At 44.5% G+C, this 25,976-nt stretch overlaps 1 protein-coding gene across 12 annotated transcripts in view; it reads right to left on the bottom strand.

Annotated features, from left to right (window-relative positions):
• GRID1 (glutamate ionotropic receptor delta type subunit 1) overlaps positions 1 to 25,976 on the bottom strand; it is a 982,837-nt gene that overhangs the window by 152,220 nt on the left and 804,641 nt on the right. For all 12 annotated transcript variants that reach the window (XR_013233727.1, XM_077350620.1, XM_077350625.1 and 9 more), the window contains 2 exons: positions 11,300 to 11,461; positions 10,122 to 10,241 (listed from right to left, as the gene is read on the bottom strand). Coding sequence is in view for 11 of the 12 variants with exons in the window: in XM_077350620.1 (XP_077206735.1) it covers positions 10,122 to 10,241; positions 11,300 to 11,461 (282 nt within the window). In the remaining variant the exon portion in view is untranslated. The remainder of the gene's footprint in view (positions 1 to 10,121; positions 10,242 to 11,299; positions 11,462 to 25,976) is intronic.

Genomic DNA, 25,976 nt, shown 5'->3' with positions numbered 1-25,976 from the left:
TGCCTCATGTACGTCAAGTAGGATCCTTCAGTTTGTAGGCTTGAACTCAAAAGTGGATTCTGCTGCGGCATATCATGGATCATACCTGCTACATCACAACTGCTCCGTTTTCTGGTTGTACTTGGTTTAGAGCTTCTATTTAAAGGGAAGAGAGAAAGAAACAGAGAACTGGAGGGATGGGGCAGCTACACTGCCATTTGTAGCTTTGTAGGCAACAAACGGATGCTTGAGGCTGATCCTGCACTGAGCAGGGGATTGGACTCGATGGCCTGTGTGGCCCCTTCCATCTCTATGGTTCTATTATTCTATGAAATCTCAGCGCATACCTCCATGACAAACTCTTTTTTTTTTAATTTGTTTACTTCATTTGTACCAACCTTTCTCCCCAATGGAACCTGTTTTCCATCCTTCTCCCATCCTCCATTTTATCCTCACAAAAACCCTGTGAGGAAGGTTAGGCTGAAAGAACTGTCACTGGCCCATGGTCACCCAGCGAACTTCCATGGCACAAAGGCGGATTCAAACTTGGGTCTCCCATGTCCTAGTCTGAGGCTCCTGACCACCATGCCACACTGCCAAAATCATTTCTCTTATGAAAGTATGAAATGTACAAAAAAACCCTCCTAGGTCAGATAATCTGGAGATAAAAGCACCATCACCAAATCCACTTGCCCATTCCATTTTGACTTCAAATTCAGAAGAAGAAGAAGAAGAGTTGGTTCTTATATGCCACTTTTCTCTACCCGAAGGAGGCTCAAAGCATCTTACAGTCGCCTTCCCTTTCCTCTCCCCACAACAGACATCCTGTGAGGTGGGTGAGGCTGAGAAAGCCCTAATATCACTTCTCGGTCAGAACAGTTTTATCAGTGCCGTGGCGAGACCAAGGCCACCCAGCTGGCTGCATGTGGGGGAGCGCAGAATCGAACCTGGCACGCCAGATTAGACGTCCGCACTCCTAACCACTACACCAAACTGGCTCTCATTGCAACAAAAGCATTTCTAACACTAAACATTGAGGAGATGGTCTGTAGCACATACAAAGAGTTTCCTGAAATCACCTCCACCTGCTGAAAATTAGAGAACTCGTTTTTATAGGGCTTTCATCTTCTGCATACAACCCAGCATCCCTCCAAATAATTAAGACAAAAGAGTGACAAAAACACACACACACACAAACACAAAAAACCCAACAGTTCAAACAAGCTCATTTCAAACTTCTCATCAAATATTAGGATTTATGTACAATTTGGGCTATACTTAGGTCAAAAGTTCAACTGCTCTTTTTTTTTTTTAAAAAGCAAATATCTACTTTTAAGCACTGATATTTTTCCGGGGGAAAGATTTTAGAAACCACATATCTCTATAAAACGTCTGTAATACATTTTATGCACATTAATGCTGTATAAAACCCTAATAACTTCCCTCCAAAAGCAAAGAGCGGACTTATTGTTTCAGTATTGAATCACATATTTATACAGATGCCCCTTTACAGCTACAGTAATATTTTATGGCTCTAACTGGAATTAAATCAGAATGTGAATACAAGATGCACTCCAGAGTTATAGGCTTCCAAGCCTCTGTTTCAGTGGACAACAGAAGGCTGTGTGTTCAGGATCGCAATGCAAAGGAATTATTCCAAGGCTGCAATTTACTTCAAGAGCAGAAACAAAGGCCTATTATCCCTGCAATAATGTAAAGCACAAACTAATTCTAAGATTAGTGTCTGAAAACAGAATGGCCACCATCCAGCTAACACTCTCTGGTCTCAATCCACATTAACATTCTATCAGCAACAGAATTCCTAAAATACTGAAGTGTGGAATCAGTCAAGTATTGAGAAAGTACAGAGGAGAACAATGAGAATGATCTGAGGTCTGGGGACCTGGGAATGTTAATCCTGGAGAAGACGAGGTTGCGAGGGGACATGAGGGCTCTTTTTGAGGTTTCTGAAAGGTTGTCACTTGGAGGAGGACAGACAGTGGTTCCTGTTGTCAGCAGAGGAGAGGACTCACAGTAATGGCTTTAAACTGTGGGACCTCCTCTGCTACCAACAGGAACCATTTCCGACCCCTCTCCAAGTGACTTTAATGATGCTCCATTGCTTTGAATTCAACCAAATCCAAACCAGGGAAGTGTGATTTGGGTGCTTTGGATTTGAGCCCCTCCTCTTGCCTTCATACTTCTCATTCTAGCAGAAGGAGAAACATTAACCCCATTCAGAATGTTCCTTCTCTTCAGAACTTTCACATTATTGTGTCATACTGAGTCCCTGACCCGGAGAGCCCTGGCTAGCCTGTTCAACTGATTGGCTTAAAAAAAAAGAAAAAGAAAAGGTTGTATTGACTGGTTATCTCATTCTTGTCTGATCTCAGAAGGTAAGCAGGGTCAGCTCTGGCTAATATTTGGATGGGAGACATCCAAGGAATATCAGGGTGATGACATGAAGACAGGCAATCATAAAACACCTGTGAATGCCTCTTGTTTTGAAATTCCAACAAGTTTGCCATAAGTCAACTGTGACTTAATGGCCAAGGAAGGAATAGACTTAATGGCCAAGGAAGGAAGGAAGGAAGGAAGGAAGGAAGGAAGGAAGGAAGGAAGGAAGGAAGGAAGGAAGGAAGGAAGGAAGGAAGGAAGGAAGGAAGGAAGGAAGGAAGGAAGGAAGGATTAATTTAATCACACGCTGACTGAAAAAATTCTGATTAATATGGAGGAGATAACCAAACAAGGCAAATAAATCCAGCACAAATTATAAGAGTGTTCAAGTATTCTCCTCCCACCCCAACTGAACATGACCTTTCATGACAGATGGGGGAGGTGGAGAAGGAATTGCTTTAGGATGCTTAGGGCTAATCCTGCGTTGAGCAGGGGGTTGGACTAGATGGCCTGTATGGCCCCTTCCAACTCTGATTCTATGATTCTATGATTCTATGACACCAACAGTGTCCATGCACTGAAACCACAGAGTTGCTGTTCATGCACTGGAGCTACAGTTGCCAACTTGGCATAGTGGCCTTTAATCTGGAGAACTAGATTTGATTCCCCACTCCTCCTCCACATGCAGCCAGCTGGATGTCCTTGGAATAGTTGCAGTTCTCTTAAGGCTACGCAATTATAAGCTGCTTTGAGATTCCTTTGGGTAGCAAAAAGCAGGGTAGAAAAACTCAGCTCTTTTTGTTCCTTAAAAGAGGACAATCAAAGCAGTCGTTTATTGTGGTCAAAGGACAGAGGAATAGAACAGACACAAAGTAGCTACTAGAAGAGGTATATAACCCGCCATTAAAATACATATTTAAAAGAGCCCTTAAGAGATAAGCCTAATAACTTAAATCTCTCACTACTCTTTCTTGTGCTGAATATTCTTTAAGGGCATTTAGGGTTGCCAGACTCCAGGTGGTACCTGGAAACCTCCTGAAATTCCAATAGATCTCAAGACAATAAAAACAATTTCCCTTGGAGAAAATGGCTGCTTAGGAGGATATATGAGGCATTCCTTCTTGCCTCAAAGCCCCCCCCCCCCCTCCCCGGATCCACCTCCAAAAACTCCAAGTGTTCCAGAGATGGTAGCCCTCAGTCCAGCAATGAAATTATTATGAACTTTTAGATTCTACTTTGTCGCACTGTATTAAATCATTGTGTGGTATTTCTGGGATATCATATGCCTGAATCACTACTAAATTCACTTGCCACAGCTTGTAGTTTGCAGAATTAACCATACTTATTTGCTGGCGAATACCGGCAAGGTCGTATCCTGACATGAGATGGCCACTTGATCCAAGATAGCTTAGTTCTGTGAGAAATCCTTCCATCTAGGACAGTTTTTTTTTACACTGTTCTTTGTTCGTTCTACAGAAACTTACTACAATGGATATTCATTACATGGATTGGTTAAAAATTACCCAAATACTTAAATGCTATTGGCTTATGGAACGTGAATACAAAAAAAACTTTGATTGATTGATTGATTGACCACTACTCTTGGCCCGGCCAGCTCATGGAGGTTTACATAAAAAAACAGATAAAAACCCCAGTACAATCAAAATTGGCAGCAGAAATCAACAATCTACATCCCCCGTGCCATCCCTCAACCCTTCCGATAACAGTCACCACTGCCCTGGTGGATGCCCACAGGCAATGTTTGGTCTAAGGTGGCCACAGGCTATAGAGGGAGGGACCTGATCATACTGGACAAAATGGAGAGGGAGCAGAGGAGAGCGTCAAGAGGGGCGGAGGAAGTGGGGAGAGGAGTCTGTGTGCATGTGTGCTGAGGGTCCGGACCAAGGAGTCCTGGAGCAGGTAGGTGTTCCACATACCTATGAGAGTCAAACTGTCACTACTTTTTTCCTTTAATTCCTTCTCCACCTCCTCCATCTGTCTCCCCATTTCCATGCCTGCCCTTCCTCTCACCATTCTGGTGTTCTAAAACACGTCAGCCCAAGTTCAATCAACAGATCTTAGTTGCTGGGTTTCTATGATTGGTTTTCAGGCTTTGGCCATTTCTTAAGGTAGACACCAAACTCACAGAGGATTTCTGGGTGACTCTCCTCTTTCTCCCCTTCAAATGTGGTGAGGATTGGACTTACAGGTTTTGAGTTACATCCATTCAAAGGAAAGTGCATTCAGGGGAAATGACAGGCTCAGGAGTACATAGAATGGATCCCTGTGCAAACTAGAGACATCAAAGTCACAGGGGACCTCCCTCAGATGCTCCTCTACATGCCATCTAAGTTATGTAGCTTTGAAGTTTGGCAAACATTCTGAGAGTGCAGACAGCCTGTCTGAAATGTATCGCTTCATTAACTGCCATTAACAGCTTGGAAGTTTGTAGAAAGTTCATGCCAATTGACTTGCTGCAAGCTTCAGTTCACAACCCATGAACCAGCCAAAATTCATCACAAACTTCAATTCAGGAGCTGGTTTGTGCCCGTCTCTAGTTTCTGACACTGACAACGATGCCGGAGCTGCAGCTGATGCAGGATGGCGCACAGCAATCTGCAGCCAATGCCAAAGTGTTGTGTGGTCAGCCGCAGGCTGCTTAAGGAGCTGATCCACCGACAGCCCAACATGACCCCTTGGCTCTACTCATCATGGCTCAGCCAGATTGCCTCTGTAAAGTTGGCACTATATTTAATCAATTTAAATAAGCTTATTTCTTCTAAATGAGACATAAAGCTCCTATCATAGCAGGGCTCCTCCTGGCTCTGTACTTACTTTGCAGAACACAGAAGCAGCATAAAGCTTTGCAAAATCCTGTTTGCCACAACAGTTCCAGACACAGCACCCTGTTCTTAATGCTATCTAATTACATGTAATACATACTCCATTATTTTTAGCTGTAAGGGGCAAATGAGCTATTCATTCTGCACTTGCTTAATTTCTTGAGAGTTGCTATGATAACCTTCCATCAAAAGATTAACATGGTATTAGAGAGGGTTTGTTTCCCCTCTTTTCCTAACCCTCCTTTGGTCTCACTGGAAAGAGTCTAAATAATCCTTGCTGGACCACCACTTGTCTTCCTGGTTTAGAGGCTTTCAACATAGAAATTCTGGAAAATAGGGCTTTATCAGACAGATATAGAACTGAAACCGACCCCAAATTCTCTGAATCAAATCCTCTACCTCAAAGGAAAAGTTCTATACACTAATCATGGATGCCTCTTAGATTCTTATAGGCTAGGGTTTAGGGGAAAGAAGAAACAATTGGGACAGCATTCAGAAATAGTAAAAAAACAAACAAAAAACAATAAAAATTGCCAACCCTTTCAACAATTTTTAAGAGTTGTTTTGAAATCCGATGAAAGAGCTCACCCATTTAGAATAAGTAAAAGGAATAATTAGTCTCATTTCCATCTGACTTCAACTGGATACTTCACTTTCAATGTTATTTTGCAACTGGAGTTTCTTGACCTCACTTCCACACAGGTTGGATAATGCCCATTAGAAGTTATCAGTTATCATGAACCCCTATCTGTAATGTTTTATCTGGGGTTTACACCTATTAGGGCTCATAGTGACTGTAGTTCATGGTCCTCTGGAGACCCACAGGTTGGCCACCATTGCTACAGAACAACAGCAAGGTAATGCACAACAATGTATGGCTGCAGTGCTACTTTTACACTTTCAGGGAGCTCAGGACCGCACACACCATCTCTCTCCTATTTTATCCTCTCGACAAGCTAGGGGGTAGGGCAGGGCCAAGAGGTAGCAACAGGTCTGAGGTCAGTCATCGAACTTCACAGCTGATTTGAATCTGGGTTTCCCCAAGCCCCATCCATTTTTCTAGCCAACCAAACCATTCTGCTTGTATTGTTTGTAACAGAACACCCAATGCACAATACGCTCATGTGAACTGTGTTAAAATGACTACAGAAATGCTAAAACCACCTCTCACAACAACATGGGACTATATATTGAATCCAGGGTCAGGAAGCTGAATGAGCGAGTCCTCCACAGTCAAGCCTCAGAGACCCAAATATTAGCACCACTCAGGCATGTGCACACATCCCGCTACATAGATAAGAGCAGTTCATATTCCAAACAAACTGGCTAGTCAATTCACTGCTAGAGCTATTAATGACATTCACACAATTGTTGTAAAAGTTGGGGAAGGACATGTTGTCAATGCTTACAAACCTTCTACAGCTTCATGGTCACATCCTATCACCCTGCCCTCATCTTTCTATATGTGTTGACGACTTTTAACAGCCGCCATGGAAATTGGAGATGCATGGTAAATGATAAGAATGGTGAGGCACGTTGACTGGGCTGAAGAACATGGCTTGCATCTCATTTTTGATGCTTCAGACAGCTGCTCCTTCAGATCAGCAGCAGGGAATAAAGTCCAATCAGGATTCAAAATTTGCATCATCTGACAGGACGTCAGCTTTCCCAAACAGCCAACAGCCAGCTGTCAAGTCTTATCCAAGACCATGATGGAACTTTAGAAGCATGAATTGGAAAGGTTTCAGTGAAGGTCTGGATAGATGTCTTGGATGGGTCCCTCCAAAACATAAAAACTACTGCCAGTTTATTGGAGCTGTTAAATTCATGGCCAGAAGGGACATTCCTTGAGAATATCAGAAATAATATATTCCAGGTTGGAGCGATCAGAGTATCAAAATATTCTCAACGGAAAATACTCAGAAGTAGCAGATGAACTCTTCAGTGAACTCAATGCTCCATGTAGACAAAAAAACAACAACTGTATATCTGGATTTCTGGCATTCTAATAGGAAAGTCTGGAGCCTTAAAAGTACATGCAAGCCCACCTGTGCTCTGAAAAAATCCTAAGGTAACATCAAATCAGGTAGCTGCCCAACTGGTAACTATCTAAACTCCAAAGGAATGAGATTTTACAATCAGGATTAAAACAAAAAGTACTCCAGATTTTGAACCACACCTGCCCTGAAGACTGTGAGTAGGTAGGGGATTTCAGTGGTGATGAGATTTCCAAGGAACTATGTGGCACAGAGTGGTAAGGCAGCAGATATGCAGTCTGAAGCTCTGCCCATGAGGCTGGGAGTTCGATCTCAGCAGCCAACTCAAGGTTGACTCAGCCTTCCATCCTTCCGAGGTTGGTAAAATGAGTACCCAGCTTGCTGGCGGGGGGGGGGGGGGTAAACGGTAATGACTGGGGAAGGCACTGGCAAACTACCCTGTATTGAGTCTGCCATGAAAACGCTAGAGGATATCACTCCAAGGGTCAGACAAGACCCCGTCCTTGCACAGGGGATACCTTTACCTTTAAGCAGTGGTTCTTAACTTTGGCATCCCAATCCCAATTGGAGAACCATTTGCTAACTTTGGGCTACCCACAACATGTCATATTGTTCCCCTGGATCTCCAATGCTCTTCTTTGTAAATATAGAAACTGAAAACAGAGAATTGCCCATACACAAAGACCTGGCTGACACGGCCAATCCAGACTAAAGTCTTGACACCCACCAATAAGATCAGCACAAATTCTGCAATTCTGCAGGGAATGAATGGTCCGATTCCTGAACATGGATGCAATCCATTTCACCCCATTTCTATAAGCATAGAAACACGACTTGCCATGGAAAATAAGGAACACAGCTAATAAAATATGAACAGGCTTTGAAAGTTGTGCAGGCCTGTTGTTTAAATGGGCCAAAATACCAGGACCCAAATGTGATTGTGGTGCAGCCCGCCAAACTATTTTTCATTTGTCACAGGAATGTGAACATTGTGATTTCAAGGGAGATGTGATGGAGCTCTTTATACTCTCCCCAGCTCCAACTGGGTGGATTGTAAATGTAGATATTTTTATTTATAGGGGATTGCCCAATCTGTCTGTATACCCATTGTTTCATTTTTCAGATTATTATTTGCTTCCTGTGTGTAACTCTACCATATGCTAAGTAAATAACCTACACTCTGCCCTTCAGAGAACCAAAATGGACATCAGAACCATGTGTGATGTTAGCTTGACAGCTATTTCTATATAAGGAATAAAGGTGAAGAAGATGTGGAAAAAGAATATTAAACCATAACCTTATTGGCCATTTTTTCATCAACTGTCTTCCCCACTAAATGATTCATTTCTGCCCTTGTCATTATCAATCATGCCAGAGGGGCAATGGCTGGCATTAGTCTGTAGTTAAAAGCAAAAATAAACGGAAGTTCAACCACATCGTATAAGCCAACGTGCCTTTGTCCCAGTGCAAGGGTTCATGGTCTACATGCCATTTGTTCACATGTGATGAGTGAATTCTGTTTCTCGACAGAAGAAAACTCACTGGCATCATTTGAAGAAGCTAACGCTAGTCCATGAAGATTCATGGTGGAAGAAAAAGAAAGGGGGGGGGGAATACCTTGCTAACAAGACACTTGCTTATTCTTGACCTATGTTTTCCTGGCAAATAAAGAGCTACAGTCCTCCTAGAGCAGGGGTAGCCAAACTGTGGTTCTCTGGATGTCCATGAACTACAATTACCATGAGCCTTGTAGACCATGGACATCTGGAGAGCGAGTTTGGCTACCCTTCTCCTAGAGTAGTGATCCCCAACCTGTGGGCTGTGGACCACATGTGGTCCTTCCACTAATTGGAGGTGGGCCCTGAAGGACGCCTTCTTCCCCCCCCCCCCCCCCGGCCCTTTACTTCATCCCCCTAGCCCTTTACAACACTTTTCATTGTTGTGGCATGTCTGTATCTTATTTTGAAGGGATGTTTAAACATTACCATAGCGATCAGAGAGCGTTAGGGCAGTGGTTGAGAGTAGAGGAGTAAACTACCCCCCCACCGGGCCTCAGTAAAAGGCGTTGAGTGGTCCCCGGTGATAAAAAGGTTAGGGACCACTGTCCTAGAGCATAGAGCAGGGGTAGTCATTCTGCGGCCCTCCAGATGTCCATGAACTACAATTCCCATGAGCCCCTGCCAGCAAATGCTGGCAGGGGTTCATGGGATTTGTAGTCCATGGACATCTGGAGGGCTGCAGCTTGACTACCCGTGGCATAGAGAAGCAGTGTTTGTATTTGTGCTGTGTGCACACAGAGGAAGGTGTCAGAAAAAAAACCCTAATCTTGACATGGGCAGAGTTCAATTCCCAAAGCTCCTTCTCTGAGGACGAGCCACCCAGCTAACATTTCAGGCAGCTAAAGTGCAAAGCGGCATCGGTCCAATGTTCTCTTTGCTTCGCTACATTATCACATCCTTCTTTATATATAACTTTTTTTTTTCTTGTCCTTTTCTGGATTCCCTTGGAAGGCTTTGCAGAGACGAGAAATTTAATAACCCACTTAGTTGCCCGATTAAGACAAGCCTCGGTTACACCACCCGTACCATAATTCACCTGAAATGACCTTCAAGCAGAGTTGTGCCACCCCCAGTGTTATGCTCGCAGCATCAGCGTTGGAAGAGATTAAAGGATATGGCACATTCGAGAACAATTTGCCGGACTCCCCCCTGACGGGCTAAAATGGTTATCTTTCACATTTTAAGTGCATGAGGAATTAGAAAATATTATTACGATATTGTCAGTGCTGGGAACAAAAGTACTTTTACCATTCACTGTAAAACAATAGCATCTTTTCCCCTTGGATAAGCACGGTACGATTCTTGTGTAGCGGTGGAAGCAAAAAAGATAAATAAAACACCATTACCCTTCGCACATCCTTGCCAAATGTTTCACTGTAGCTGGTTCCGAGAATTTCAAATTGGACATAGGGGTTGGCTCCGTCTTCTCTGAACTCCATGACACCCGTGAGTCCTGTAATATGACCCTAAGGGAACAGGAGGTGTAATTTTAGGACCAGAAGACAAAGCTACTTTTGATACAAACCTCGAAATGTCTTGCAAATGTGTGGCTTTGTCCAATGAACACCATCCACAGCTCGATGGGTGACTTTGGCCCTCTCCACCAAGCCTAACTCCCAGAACTGTTGTTATAAAGATAAAATGGAGGGGAGGAGAGTGGTGTAAGTTGTTTTGGGTCTCCCTTTGGGAGAAAGGCGGGGTTTAATTGAATTTAATAAATAAATAGACACTGCCAGACAGGGAATATATTAGTTGTGACCTCTGAGAGGAAAGAAATTGTGTTATCGTGATGAAGAGTTGTTTTTTATACCCTGCTTTTCACTGTCCGAAGGAATCCCAAAGCAGCTTACAATCGCCTTCCCCACAACAGGTATTCTGTGAGGTAGGTGCGGCAGAGAGAGCTCTCAGAGGACTGCTTGGTCAGAACAGCACTATCAGGGCTGGGATGAGCTCAAGGTCACCCAGCTGGCTACAGGTGGAGGAGGAATGGGGAATCAAACACAGCTTCCCAGATTGGAAGCCGTTGCTCTCAACCACTACACCATGTGGGTAGGAATGGGAAGACTCCCAAGTAAAAAGGAAAGGAAAAGAATCAGTGGGAGATGTTTGTAGAAGTAAATAAAAATATATAATAAATATATATTGCTTGGCAATATCAGTGATGTGGAGAAACCCAGAGGGGAGGGACCAACACTATGACATCCGTTTATGTTGAGATTCATCCAGTATTTGATTTTAGTGCCAAGAATCACTCCATGTTAGCCTTGCCCTGTGTTGGAATCAAGGCATAGAAGAGGCTATGAGTTTCCCTGGTTTCTTTGTGCCCAACTGCCCAGCAGCAGGAAGAGGCTGAGAGCAAGCTGGCGAGTGGCTCCTGCCTAAAGCTATGCTGAGAAACCAACTTTGTGATTCTCATGCTGGTTTTTTGGCCTTCCAATTGATCCTGCTGCCCCCTGGAACACAGGAAGTTTGCCTGCTAAGTGAAGCGAGGACAAGGACTGGCCTCCTGTTGCCTTCCTCTTACCTTCTTAATGGTCTCCAGCATGGATCGGCCTCCGTTCCAAGGCTTGGTGGATTTCCTCATGCAGTTCAAGCTTGCCATGCTGTGCCATTTCCTGTCTTCTAGCTTTCTGTGGAAGGCATTGGCCAACATGAGCACACTGTCATAGAGATAGAGGTTGGACACCTGCAAAGGGAGACAAGAGCAAGGCAGATGAGGGAGTTAAGAAATCTGCTGCAGGAACTTTGACTGTATTTAAAGGTATACAAGAACTACCACTCCAATATGCAAAGCTTGAAGTCTTCCTCCAGCCTAAAGTAAGCCACATACCATTACAGGTCCATCAACCAAATCAGTACTGATTGCTTCTCTTTCTAAGGTTTCACAAAAGCCATCTGGCTGCAGCAGTCATAGTTCAGTGGTAGGACACACACAATTACATAAAAAATGAACATTCCTGGTGCCTCCCCCCCCCCCCCCCATTGAAATGTAGGAGGTCCAAACCAGCAGGCAGAGAGCATAGAGATCTCTTGACATAAAGATGTTGTTGTTGTTGTTGTTGTTGTTATTTTGATTTATTTCCCGCCACTCCCAAATGTCTCGTGGTGGGTTACAGTGTCTTAAAACCCCATTAAAACTCCCATTAAAAGACTTACTCCCATTAAAAGAGTTACTGTTCCAGAACTAATATTTGAGAGAACACATTGGTCATATATGGCTCAAGTAAAGCAAGTTGCACAGCTGACACTCCTAAGTTCTCAGATACACTGCTCTTAATAGAATCATAGAGTTGGAAGGAGGCATAGAGGCCATCAGCCCTCTGCTCAAAGCATCCATCATAAGTATTCAGTTTCTGCTTGAAGACTGCCTAACGCTGGAATCACCTCAGAAATTATGGTGTATTTAGATTGGCTGGCTACTGCCATCCAATCAGCAACAGCCTCCCACCATTAATTATGACTGGGCATCTGCTCTCTCTCCAACAACAGAATTGCTTAACTGAATGCTCTTTAATTAGCTAGGTTGAAAGTATGAAGGTAGTAAGTCACTGCAGGGATGTTACTCAGCCTCGGATGCTTCACTTTGGAGAACTGATACTTGGCTTAGCCATGTCTTGAAAAAGTCCCTTAGTAACGAAACAGAAACAAATCATTACCAACAACCAAAGAGGTAAATATAGCTATGTTAGCATTTGTAAATATGAGACACTGTCTATTTTTTGTGCCAAAATTCAAGCTGAGACAGAGACCTCTGCCCCTGTTATCATACCGTGGACAGGCTATTGCAGCCATGTTAATAGAGATGCTTTATTATTACAATTACAATAGCTGTTATTAAATTAAACAGGCTCAGGGCAGTTTACAACCTATTTAAATTCAGTTTCACATGCTATCAATATAACAATGACTACCCCATGCTCCATGTGGAGGATAGAAGGGAGGCCCATACAATTTTTAAAAAATTATTGTGGACTCACCCACAAGCCTGGTGGGATAGCACCGTTATAAAGGTCTTGCGGAATTTAAGAATTTCATCAGGGCCTGGATCTTGGCTGACAACTGATTCCACCTGGTTGGAGCCAGGGTCAAGGCCAGAGATACTTTCAGGCCAGGGACCACAAACATGTTGGTATTCGAAGATCATAACGTTCCTATGGAGCATAAGGGGGAAGGTGGTCCCTCAGATACACAGACCACATAAGGCCTTGAAGGTTAGAACCACAACCTTAAACTTGATCTAGAATTGTATTGGCAACCAATGTAGCTGCTCGAGGACAAGTTGAGTATGGGCCTTCCACAGTGTCTAAATAACAGAAATGTTAGAGAGGGGTGTTGGCTCATTTTGTTCGTGAGGAACATGGTCAAACCTTCATTATCCAGCCCTTGATTATCCAGAATATTCACTGGTATTACCCAGAGGGCAAGCTCCTCTCCTTTGGCCACATGGACATGTGTCTTCAGGTGCACACACATCCCATTCTCTCACTTTCCCCCAGAGTGATGTCTCAGGCAATTGCCAAGTTTCTGACAGCTGGCACTGCCAGCTAATGTCATCCTTAGGTACCTCCTCCCTACTCAGCCTGCTCAAGCTGTTGATAGCCAGCTATTTTAGAGGGCTCATGGACAACTGGTCAGTTTGCTACATGCTACATTGCAGGGATTAGGGGTAAGGGGAAGGGTCTTAATGAGTGCTCTGGACATACCATTCTCATTGGAATGGGATTTGGTTGTGGCAGATTCCTTGGAGGGCATATCAAAGGCCTTAAGGATCTGAAACATTTCGTTAACTGGTAACCACCATTCTCTAGGAATGCAAGGTAACAAAGCTTTTACTGAACAAGGCATTTGCATGATTATATCCTTGCATGTTTTCTTTTGTTATATTTGGTTTTAATTCCCAAGTGTGTGGAAAACCTGTTTTTGATCAAAGAGAGCTTATAGGTGAAAAGTAGCAAAGTTCTGCTCTTTCTCTTATCTTCCCTTGAAGTGCTCTAGAACTTGAAACATGGCTTTTCTAACCAGGTTCAAAACCCAGAAACGAGCAAGGCTGGGAGAAAAATGTTTCAATTAAGTACGATAAGTAAGGTATGAGAAAGAATGGACTTAGTGTCCCTTGCCTTTGTGCTCAAAGGGCCATTTGAGCTCTTGTTTTCTTTACATGATAATGCGAGACTTTTTCCACTGCTGGAAGAAGGAATTGTACTGGGAAATTGTATTGCTACTTCAAAATAAAAGTCTACCAACAATGATTCTCCCCCTTTATGTGGAACGACCATTGAATCACTTACCGTGAATGGTCCTTCCCCTTGAAATCAGGAGGATGCCACCACTTAATGTTTTCTGAGGCCGCTCCTGCTTTTCCAAGCATGGGAGCAGCTTCGGAAGACTGGCAGCTGTGACACCTGAGCAAGGGAGCCCCAGCACTGAGTCCTGCTCATCGCTCTGGTGCTGCTGGTGCCACCGAGCATCTTCTGAGGCCGCTCCTGCTCTTCCAAGGGTAGAGCTGATATCAGAAGACAGGCAGCTGTGGTGCCTGAGCAAGGTGCCCCAGCACTGAGGCCTGCTCATTACTCTGGTGCCACTGCTGAGTGTCTTCTGAGGCAGCGCCTGTTCTTCTGAGTGCAGGGTCAGCCTCGGAAGATTGGCAGCTGTGGTGCCTGAGCAGTGAGCCACAGCACTGAAGGTTGCTCATTGCTCTGTTGCCACTGCCACCACTGCAGGCCATCTACTGGCATGCTTCCTAAGGCGGGACAACAGATGTCACGTCCTTTATCATTTCAGTTATAGGGACTGTGCCAGTAGATGTTCCACATCAAAAATGCAAATGTTAAGCTATGTCAGGTGTCTGATCTGTATCTGTTACATAGCAGAATGTCAGATCTTTCTTTTTAAAATGCATTTTTATTTATTTAGAAAAAATATGAAAAAGGAATAAGAAATACTACATATAATTTTATACTATAACTACTATTTAGGAAAGAAATGCCTCGAGCTTATATTTAACAATACATATTCTGTTCTTTTACATCATCTTAAAGTTACAGACCAGATACTTCATTGACCCCATAGTTTAACATATACAATCTTCAGATCATTATCAGATTCTTCTTTATCATAGATCTCTCACATCTTATCTAAACAAGCTTTTCAGTATGCCAGTCTGGTATAGTGGCTAAGAGTGGTGCCCTGTAACCTGGAGAACCAGTTTTGATTCCCCGCTCCTTCACATGCAGCCAGCTTGGTGATCTTGGGCTAGTCACAGTTCTCTCAAAGCTCTCTTAGCCTCACCTACCACAAAGGGGTATGGGGAGAGAAAGGGTAGGCCAATTGTGAGTGGGTGGGAAGGACAGACTGTGTCAGTGCTTGACTCTTGTAGCCCCTTCTTGTATGCCCAGGGAAATGCTAATTGCCACTTTGGGGTCAAGTGGTAAATTTCCTCTAGGCTAGAATGACCAGAATTTCTGGTTTTCTTGGGGGGGGGGTCATCTGGACATGATATTGGGGTCACTGTGAGTGGGCAGGTAGTTATAAGTTTCCTGCATTGTGCAAAGGGGTAGACTAGATGACCCTGTAGGTACCTTCTAACTATGATTCTATGATTGTAGGCAATTGTAAGCCACTATGGGACTCCTTTGGGTAGTAAAAGATAGGGTAAAAAAAGCCAGCTCTACCTATGTATAGTACCCCGCAGTATCTTCTGAAGCAGCCTGGCTGCTTTCCAGCAGGTACAAACAACAAGAACATATCATTGCCCTGTAAACATGCTGCTTTTAAAGGGACCGTAGCACAGCCAAGCCTCTTTTTCCATTTAACCTCCAAGAACAAGAAAATCCTCAAGGTGTGCTGTCTCAAAACCCATTGGTGTCTGAATTCCTGGTGGCACAAATTATTTTCTCTCTCTCTTTCTCTAGCCATAGCACCAGAGTAGAGGGTAGAGTGGAACAAGGCCCCCACTCCTTGTCTAAACAACAAAGCCCCCTCACCCCAGCAAGTGAAAAATGTGTAATGATTAGTGCACAGTGGTGAAATTATGTGCAGAAATACTAATTGCCACAATAATTGACAGGAATACAAGATGACTCTACTAGTTGAAAAATGTCCAATCAGTTAAACCACATGCTGAGTACTTCTCTGTTGTTCCCCCTTTTCTTTCCTTCTCTTCACACACCTGTGGAAAGCATATAACGAGAAACTGGAGTGTTAGCCAAGTCAAAGATTTCTGAAGTCATTATTTTAAAGGAACAGGTTGATTTTATTTGATATATTCAACAGTGGGATCTTGTTTGGATTTTGGTTATTTAGTTTCTAAATGCATTATCATCACTATTTCAGCAGAGATGTCTGTAGAATATGCAGTCCAAGCTCCAAGAGGAGCCAAAAATATAACCTTGGGGGATTTATTCATGCAACTGATTCTTCTGCCCAACTCCTGGATGTTGTCTGTTCCCAGCAGCTTTCAAAGAAAGCAATCAAGCAAGTCTTTGACATTCAGAAAGATTCTCCCTCCTCCTTTCTACCGAGCTGGTGTCCTCAACAGGGTTCTATTCAGTTAGAAACAAATTTCACATGCAGAACACAAAGCAATACAATTTTCTCCTATTTCCAAACTGAGAGACCAGATTCCCTTGGCTCCTGACTGAAATTAATTTCACACCCATACTTTATAACTGATCATTCAATGCAAAGTCATTTTTGAGCATCCACACTGAAATGCACTGTATAATCATGGGCTTGTACTGTTCTCTTCCAGTTTTGGCAGGAGAAAAATCACAGTAGTCTTTTTCAAAAATGGAGCTTTTTCTTTCTTTCTCAACCACATTTTCCACTTACATAACATTTTCCTTCTCTATGCATTCACTGGACTATTATAAGTGAATTCCCTCTTCTTGGAGAGTGTGAAAACTGTGCCTTTTCAAGAATTCATTTCCAAAATAATTTGTTTTCTTTTCTGAAGAATTCGTTTTTTCCCCAGGCATTTTATACAGGGAAAGATGGATATATCTGTGCAACTAATTAACGTGGGGAGACCCCTGTGGGATCATACCAGTGATCTATCTAGTACAGCATCCTACCTCAAATAGTAGCCAACTAGTTCCTCTGTAGGTCCAACAATGGGATAAAGAGACTGAGGTTGATCCATGATGTTTCTTCCTGATCCTGAGATTCAGAGATTGACCACCTCTGAATGTGGAGGTCCACCTTCAGTTACGATGGCTAGTAGGCAATGATAGACCTATCCTTCAAGAATCTATCCAACTCCTTTGTAGATGTGTCTATTCTTTTGGCCATCATCACATCCTCTGGTAGTAAATACCACATTCAAAGTTCTCTCTCTAAACATTTAAAGTTTTCTCTCTGGTTACAAGCTTTTGGCTTGTGTTCCTTCTCTCCTCTGGTCATTCACATCCACACCAGCTTTGCTTGGTCATTAGAATTTTACTTTGTGGGTTCTCTGTGGGACAGAAAGCTCAGATGTTTGTTGTAGCATTTATCTGTGCTCTCTTGAAGCAGGTGCTTCTGCAGCAGGTATGACAGAATACCTGATGTGAGGGAAGAAACTAAAGAGACAGACATTTCCTTGTCTCTAGGAGGCTAACCATTTGTCAACGGAAATGGACCCTCCATGCCCTTAGTGTAGTTAAAAAATTCATGTTACCACACTGGAAAGATAAATGCTCGCCTTTAAAACCTTAGCAGTATTTGAATGTATGACACCTAGGTGTAAACTGCACAGAGCTTTTATTCCAACCCCAGATTGATTCAGTCCCTGCCCTCTTCACAGAATGCGATTTCCATTTGGATTTTGGGCAATTTTAATTTTCCTTCTGCAGCAAGAAGGATTGATCCGGAGTGACCATACCTTTATTGTGCGATATCTCAGACTGCTTTTAATCCTGATTATCCAGCTTGGGAAAGAAAGCTAGAACCTCTGAAAGGCTACACCTGGTCATGTGACATGCTTGTCTTAAAGGAAAAGCCCCTAATTTCTCTCAACTTCTGTTGGTCCTGGATTTTTCCTCCCTCCTCTGCCTTTTTCGATCCCCCCCCTCCAAGAAAAGAAAGAGGCTCTCTGCCTGGCTCCTCTCCCCCCCCCCCTTCAAGAAAAGAAAGAGGCTTGGCTCCCCTCCACCTTCTGATCCTCCCTAATCACGTGCAGAAGACTTTCCTGTTTCAATGGGGAAGGGGGGGAGAGAGGGAGACCCGAGTTCAAAGCGATCTGAATTCAACATGATTGACAATGGAATAAACAAAGTAAGTGCAGACATTGCTGCCCTAGACAGCAATGGTGAATGGACTTATTTTTAGATATTTGGAAATCTTTTATAGAAGCATATGCATGGACAGTTGTTATATAGTTTAAGAGACAGTTGTCTGTCTCTTAAAAATAGTCAACACACAAACCCCATATAGAATAGAGAGAGAGAGAGAGAGAGAGAGAATATTTCCATCTCTCTTGGAATGGCTTTTGTTACTATCTATTTATGTGCAAGTTGGCTGTGTCTAATCCTTCAAAAGTCGGCGGTGACAGCGGCGGCGTCTTCGTCGTCGTCTTCTTCGTCTTCTTTTTCTTCTTCTTCCCACCATGCCAGGAAGTCATCAATATTTTGTTCTACACCTTCAGATTGGAATGTGTTTCTTTAAAAGTTATATATGGGGGGGGGGGGGGTAGGTTAGTTTCCAGGAGAGGCGAATTAGAACAAAGGCCCATAAATAACCAAAAGCACCCTCATCCCCACTGGCCGCTGCCAGTCCAGTCCAGTTAATATACTGTACTTTAAGGGAAAACATACGGTATTCCATTACTTTCCTATTAGCATACTATACATCTTTGGCCACTTTCTGACATAACCCTGATGGTATGTGAATAATTGCAGCAGAACAATCCCCATCTGAAGTGTTGAGCCATATGGATACATCAGTTTTGAGCCATAAGGATACATAAATAACCAAACAATATGTGCCTATTGCTGCTACCTCCAATATTGACATCCCTTTCACAGACACAAGCAGGTACTGAATCACGCAGAAGGAAGCAGGCTTTCCACACCCACTTCTCCTACCTTTAGAACTGGTATTTACATCATCACTATTTTGCTGCCAGAGAGGATGAATTTGTGATGGAGCAAGAGAAACAAGCTTGCTTATACTTGTTATCTCTGGGCATAGAAGTGCGCCTGAATGAGGAATCCAAGCAAATTGCTGAATTGCCCTGCAGGAGGTACCCAGAAGGTCCAGGATGTGAAGAAATAGAAAATTCAATAATTGTTTTTGAAGCACTCTGTTGACATTGGTGGGAGAGACATGTCAAGAAGAAAACAAATTCAGGGATTTGGCCTCCTGTGGGTTTTTCTTAGACCATAGAATCCTCCTGATTTTATGCAGACTATCAGCGCTCTCAAAAAAAAAAAAAAGGTTACATAGTAAAAAAAGACAAAAATAATTCTACCTTTTTTTCTTTTTTCTTTAAATCCTATCTGTAAACTGCTCCGCAGGAGCGGTAAGAATAAAAGGGTAAGGCCTATGTGGGAGGAGAAAAGGACGGGGCAGGTCCAGGATAAAAACTCAAAGGGGCCAATCGGGAGCTGCAAAGCGTCTCCCGATTGGCCCCTCTGAATGTCAGTTCGAGGCCAAGGGGCCAATTGGGAGCTGCACAGCGCACGACTCCTGATTGGCCCCTTGGCCCATCCCAGACATGCCGGCTGTGCTTGAGGGGGAGGAGGGTGGGCGTTGGAGGCTTGGGTGCAGCCAAAGGTCAGAGATGCAGCGAACCTGCTCCTTTGCCCACCATGAAGCTGGGAACTTGGGCGGGAGGGATAAAGGGGGAAAGGCTTTGTGGTGGGGGCCCCACAACCGGGAGGGGGGCGCCACGGCCAGGGGGGTGGGGGGCCCTTCCGCACCCAGCCACCAGCCCGCACCCAGCCACCAGCCCGCTAGTATTGGGCCTACAGCGGGCCTTAAACCCTAGTAATACAAGATTGCTAAGAAAGACAGAGGGGATCATGTTATTTTCATTGTTAAAGTCACTAAACTTTTTTTTGCTTCTTACCCCTTTAACTGAGCAACACTTATCATTCAGAAGAACCTCACAGCTCAGCAGAAACCTGACCCTGATCCACAGGCGGGTTCAGAACGGTCAGCACAGCTGGACAACTAGCAAGAAAAAAGGGCACTGAATAGACAAGTGGGGGATACAAGGTGATGTCCAGGTGCCATGGCTTGAAAAATGTGTTCACCTAAGACCTTCAGCTGCCAAACTTACCCTCTGAATGAAAGCCATGGTAATCTGCATGGAGTTTAGCCGGCAGAGGATGACTGGACCATACCAACTTCTGCCAGAAGCAAAAAGATTCTGTCCAGACATTCAAAGGCCTGTGTTAGCACATGGTTGTAGAAGGGGATTCCAAAACTTACATAGACCCTTACAGACAGCAGAATGTTATATTGTGGCCAAAACAAGAGGGCTGAAGCACAAAAAACCTTCTCCACTCTTTAAAAAGAAGAGCAAAGATGACTGAGGGGTATCATGTAAAGCAGAACTGCGACAAAAGAAGGAAGACATGTCTCCTCTCCTCCCTCCGAATTGGGGTGGGAAAACTATTGAGAACAATACAAAGGCTGAGTGGCACATTATGGAACTGACAAATTGGGTGGTAGGCTCCCCGTTCTGGGGCTGACATTACTAGGGGATTTCTCCATGGCATATGTGGAGCAGGAGCTTCAGTGTCTGCCCCATCAAGGTTTCCAGCCTGTACCAATCCCAGGGGGTGTTGCTTGGTCCACTGTGAAGAAACACAGATACATCTTCCCAGGGGAGCACGCAGGCTTCCCCAAGTGACTAAACAGCACCCTCCTTACTCTTTCAGTAGGGAAAATGGCACAGGAGGGAAGCTGTAACTGCTTCTCCCCATATGCTGTGATCATGATTTGAACCAGGCATCATGTTGCACACGAAGTGAAGACAATTTCATTGACACTTGACTACTGCACAGGGCCGGGATTCCAGGTCCAACTCCAAATGTGTGAAATGTCAAGTGGAGGAGCATGTCTTGGCGTGTGTCTATATTCATCATCTCAGTTCGCATCTGTCCTATTACAAACAACTCTATGTTCAGACTGAACAGCACAAGTGTCTAATGCTTTCCTATGTGCTGCTAAAATCCCACTGCCCTTTTCTGTCACCAGGAACCCAGCAATAGGAATGGCAGTATTGTCCTTCAGCAGAAGTGCTGAAGTTCTGCAGAGGGCAAACTGATAGCTCTTCCTTTCAGAAAGCCATCGTAGATCTGATCAACAGTTTATCTAATCCAGCCTGTCTCACACAGTGGCCAGCCAGTTCCTCTACAGAGCCAACAACAGGGCAGAAAAGCTAAGGCCTTCATAAGAAGTTAAGAAGAGCTTTGCTGGACAGACCAGTGACACACCTAATCCAGGATCCTGTCTCACACAGAGGCTAACCAGTTCCTCTGGAAATCCAACAACAGGGCAGAAAGAGTGAGACTCGCATAAAAACATAAGAAAAGCCCTGCTGAATCAGAGCAATGGTTCACCTACAGCAGGGGTAGTCAAACTGTGGCCCTCCAGATGTCCATGGACTACAATTCCCAGGAGCCCCCTGCCAGTGAATGCTCCTGGGAATTGTAGTCCATGGACATCTGGAGGGCCGCAGTTTGACTACCCCTGACCTACAGTATCCTGTCTCAAACAGTGGCCAACCAATGCAACCAGAGCAATAGTCTGCCATAACCCCTAGGCAAAAGTCCAATGGACTTCCACTATCACCTTTCCTTACATCTGTGATCACCTTCAGTAGGATGTCACCACTGGTGAGCTGGGGGTCTAGCCTTGTTTGTTTCAGATTGATATGAAGCACACCCAAAAAAAGAGAGTTCCAGCAGGAAGGAGCTGCAGTCTGAGGCTCCACTGAAGAGAAAAACCAGGCCTGCTAAAGCAAGAAACTATAGAGTGTAGCACTTGCTACATCTGTTCAAGCAGCAGAGAGGGGAGACCAGATGGTTGTTACCATTCATAAGCAGGCTATTTTAAAACCACAATCAAGCAGGGCACTGCTTACTCCAATCAGTGTATGGCTTTGTGTCCTGGCCCCCAAATTTTGACATGAATACACCTGTCAACTACATGCTTGTGTGTTGTAATATTTTAAACTCTTTTTGAAAAAAGGTTGCTGCAATTGCTGGCAAGCTGATACTAAGAACATCTGGCTGCCATGATGAAGGCAGGAACATGGCTGGAACCCTTGAGGCCTCGGCAGTTCCTGGTAGGCAGTGACCAGCCCCAGCAATGTAGATGGCACAGATGGCTCCCCGCACTGAAACAAGTGCTATCCCATGTGGCCAGAGATGTTTCTTTCCCATGATCACACCCCTAGCTGTGAAGTGCAGTGCCCAGACAAGCAGGAAGAAGGTCACCGCCTGAGCAAATCCTAGCCCATTGTCGAAGAAAAGAAAGATAATTGCAAAGGAACAACAACATTTCATAAGGCTAGAGGCATGCAGTTAATGATTTGGTTGGATGTCTCCAATCGATAAGTGAGGTTCAGCTTCTCTCACTTCAGTCTGCTTGGCTGACTATGGGTTGAGGAATTCCTGGAGATTTGGGAGGACATTCTAGGGAAGGCAGGGATTGGAGAAGCAAAGAACTTCAGCAAGGCATAATGTTATACAGTCCTCCATCCAAAGCAGCCATTTTCTCCAGGGGAACAGATTTCTGTAAGGTAGGGAATAGCTGTAATTCCAGGGGATCTCCATGTTCCACGTGGAGGGGAGCAATTCTGTCTTCCGGTTTCTATTCCCCTCTCATCCCTCTTGGTCTTTGTGACATGCAGTATTATTTAGGTTGCTGCCGCCAGTTCAGGTTTCCATTCCTTTATCACAGAGGTGCCTCAAGTATACCTTGGAAGATATCTGTTTGAGATATCTGTATCTTTTTCCTGTTCCCTGTAAATCGCCCTGAGCCTTCAGGGAGGGTGGCAAATAAACAAACAAACAAACAAATAAATAAATATTACCATACTGTGTGAGCTAATATAGACAAGTGCCTGTTGTGTAGATTCACTTATGAAGCTTTAAATAGCAGAACAGGAGTCATCCAAATGCATACTAAGCCAAAAGGAATACAAAAAACCAACACTAACTCTAACCACTGCAGGGATGCCAGCTGGAATCACCATTCCCCTCCAGACTACAGAGATCAGTTCTGCTGAATAAAATGGAAGCTTTGGCTGTGGACTCAATGGCATTGTGCCCCCGTTAAGGTCCTGCCCAAGCTTCATCCCCCAAATCTCCAGGAGTTCCTTAACATTGAGTTGGTCACCTTAATCTGCTGTCTCTGAATATGCCATGCCAGATACAGCAACCTTGCTATTTGTGTTCCATTTCTGCTCTGTTTGCATCCACTGCATAACCTTTCCTTGGCTGCTCTCTTAACCAAGCCTCCCAAGGCTGTCTTTTCTTAATGCAGTCTCTTTTCTGTCTCCTCTTCAACTGTGTCTTGCCCCAACTGCCATTAACTGATTCTTTTCAGCCCTAGAACATTCACGCTTCCACCAATCATGTCCTTAGCTTCTCAAACTGACCAATCAGAGCCAAGCCAAGCCAATCCAGTCCAAGCCGTAGCCATCCTTCCATTCCAACCTCCTACCTCTCTTCGACTCATTCTCTTACCTGAAGATTTCCTACTCCTTGCAAATATGACTGTTGGTTGGTTTAAAACACCTTCAGTTTGACATCACCTTCTCTTGTCCTTCTCCTTCCACATAACCACGCCTTCCCTCATACCCTACCTCCTTCCCAGGCCTCTGCCACCCTTGGAAAGCACTACTCCTAGGGTTGCCAATATCCAGGTTGTAGCTTGAGATCTCCTGGAATTACAAGAAGTCTTCATGTGGCAGAGATCCAATCCCCTGGAGTAAATGGACATAGTGGCATTACATCTCAATTATGTCCCCTCCCCTCCTCAAGCCCCACCTTCTCCAGGCTCCATCCCCTAAATCCCCAGACATTTCTCAAACCAGCGCTAGCTACTCTATGAAAGTCTGCTTCTAACCTTCCTTGCTAGGCTCTTCTGATTGCTCTGTAGCCACACCTAGGCCCTGAGCTGCTTGGCCAAAGGCAGCCAGAGATGTTTCTGCCTGCTCTGCTCTCCTGTGACATTAAAAACAGTTCAGCCAAGCACTGCCAAAGGCTTCAGAGCCACACCCCCCTCTGTGCATTACAGTATCCATATTTCTTACTAGCACTGAATTATTACAAGACAAGGGCTCTTCCTCAGAGCACTAGTGGTGGTGAGGAGCAGGTTTAGTGTATGACATATGATAGTGAGGATTTTTTTTTTAAAAACACAATTTTCTACTAATTTGGCTCTACTAGTTTTTAAGATCTCCCCTGGCCATCTTAGTCATTTCCTACATAACTCTTTCAACTTTTATGGATCATCCAATAAAGTAATTTGTATTGGTGCTCAGTTCCCCCCCCCCTTCTTTATTTCATTATCATACACCAGGGATTTCCAACAAGTATTCCAGGGCAGTGGTCCCCAACCCGCGGGCCACGGCCCGGTGCCAGGCCGCGAAGGCCTTAGCGCCGGGCCGCAGCTCCCTCTTCCCGCCCTCCCGAAGCGAGAAGCTCGCCAGGCCGCGAGCAAATCAGCCGCCAAAGTGGCCGATTAGCTCGCAGCCCGGCAAGCTTCTTGTTTCGGGAGGGGGGGGGAAGAGAAGCTTGCCGAGCCGCAAGCTAATCGGCCGTTTTGGCGGCCGATTTGCTGGCGGCCCGGAGGGGCCGGGAGAGGGAGCCGCGGCCGCTGGCATGGCGGCGGCACAAATGCGCATGTGCGGACTGCCGCACACGCGCGTTTGCGCTGGGGCTGCCGTGCGTGCGCGCGGCCCCGGGCTGCCCTCTCCTGCCACTTTGGAGCAGTGGTCCGCAGCAACCGGAAGGTTGCGGACCACTGTTCCAGGGAACTGTGGGGTTATGCAAGAACTCTGTACGAGTTAACAATCTTTCACAGGTTTGAATAGCTGCTGACATCACGAGACGTCGCTAGAGCCCACTCCCCCTGTTGCTGTATAGGCCTCGTCTCTTTCTCCACAATGGAATCAGTAAATGATTTATCAATTGATCGACTAGCTCCCGCCTCTTGCTTCTGCACAGACTTCTCTGAAAGGGCATGTCAACACTTCCAGAGTTTCTTGAAGCCTCTAAAATAATTTAGGGGTTCTTCCACAGTCAAAAAGTTCAAAAAGGCTGTGTTACACAGTTATAGTCTGCTAAACAATTCTTCTTCAAGTCTATTGTTAATATTCCAGAAGTAACAAGGGCACTTCAAACACTTCTTAAATCAACAACATGGAATTAACTTGCCTTTTGAGAGCAACAAAAGGTTCCTCGGAAGCAAATTCAATCTCAGTCATTCCCTTTGGGTACTTCAGTGGGTATAAAGATGGCTGGCAAAACAGCCTGCCCAGTGATCAGTCTCTAATCTATGGGTATTAGGACAGCTGAGAGACACCACAGGCCCTTGGACACAGATTCCTTCTGAGATCCCTTCCCACACCTTTTGAAGACCATTTATTAAAACAAACAAACAAACAAAGAATTAAGAAAGGAAGGAAGGGAGTGGGGAAAATGTATGACTCTTAACTCTGGGCTTGCTAGAGTTTCCAGCCTCTATGTGGGACCTGGAGAGTTCCTGAAGTTAGAACTGACCTCCAGGCAACAGAGATCTGTTCCCCTAGAGAAAATGTTTCCTTTCCAGAGTGGCCTCTCTGGCATTATACTGCACTGAGGTTCTTCCCCTCCACAAATTCTTCCCTTCCCAGTCTCCACTCCAATAATCTGCAGGTATTTCTCAATGTCATCTCAATGAGCTTTAGAATCACATTATGACACAGCTCCTTTCTATAGTTGCACCATATAGGATGTGTTTCAGAGATGAGGGAGAGGACTTAGAGATACAGCTTTTGTTCAAGACATTACATGACTTCATGGCTTAGGTAGGATTTGAGCTGGACCTTTCCTAACTCTTTCCATAGGTTTTGGATTTAAAGAGTCATCTCAGATTCCTTTGAACATCCTATATTTTAAACACACACAGTGTTGAAATTGGCTCCCAGTTTATTGTTATGGCCAATAAAAAGGAAGGTTTTGTCCTGTAAAGAATTGGGATCAGGGAACCTGAAGACAGTC

The sequence above is a fragment of the Paroedura picta genome, chromosome 8 (assembly GCF_049243985.1).
Source record: "Paroedura picta isolate Pp20150507F chromosome 8, Ppicta_v3.0, whole genome shotgun sequence".
Classification (NCBI taxonomy): domain Eukaryota; kingdom Metazoa; phylum Chordata; class Lepidosauria; order Squamata; family Gekkonidae; genus Paroedura; species Paroedura picta.
This window is presented reverse-complemented; position numbering and strand designations above follow the sequence as displayed.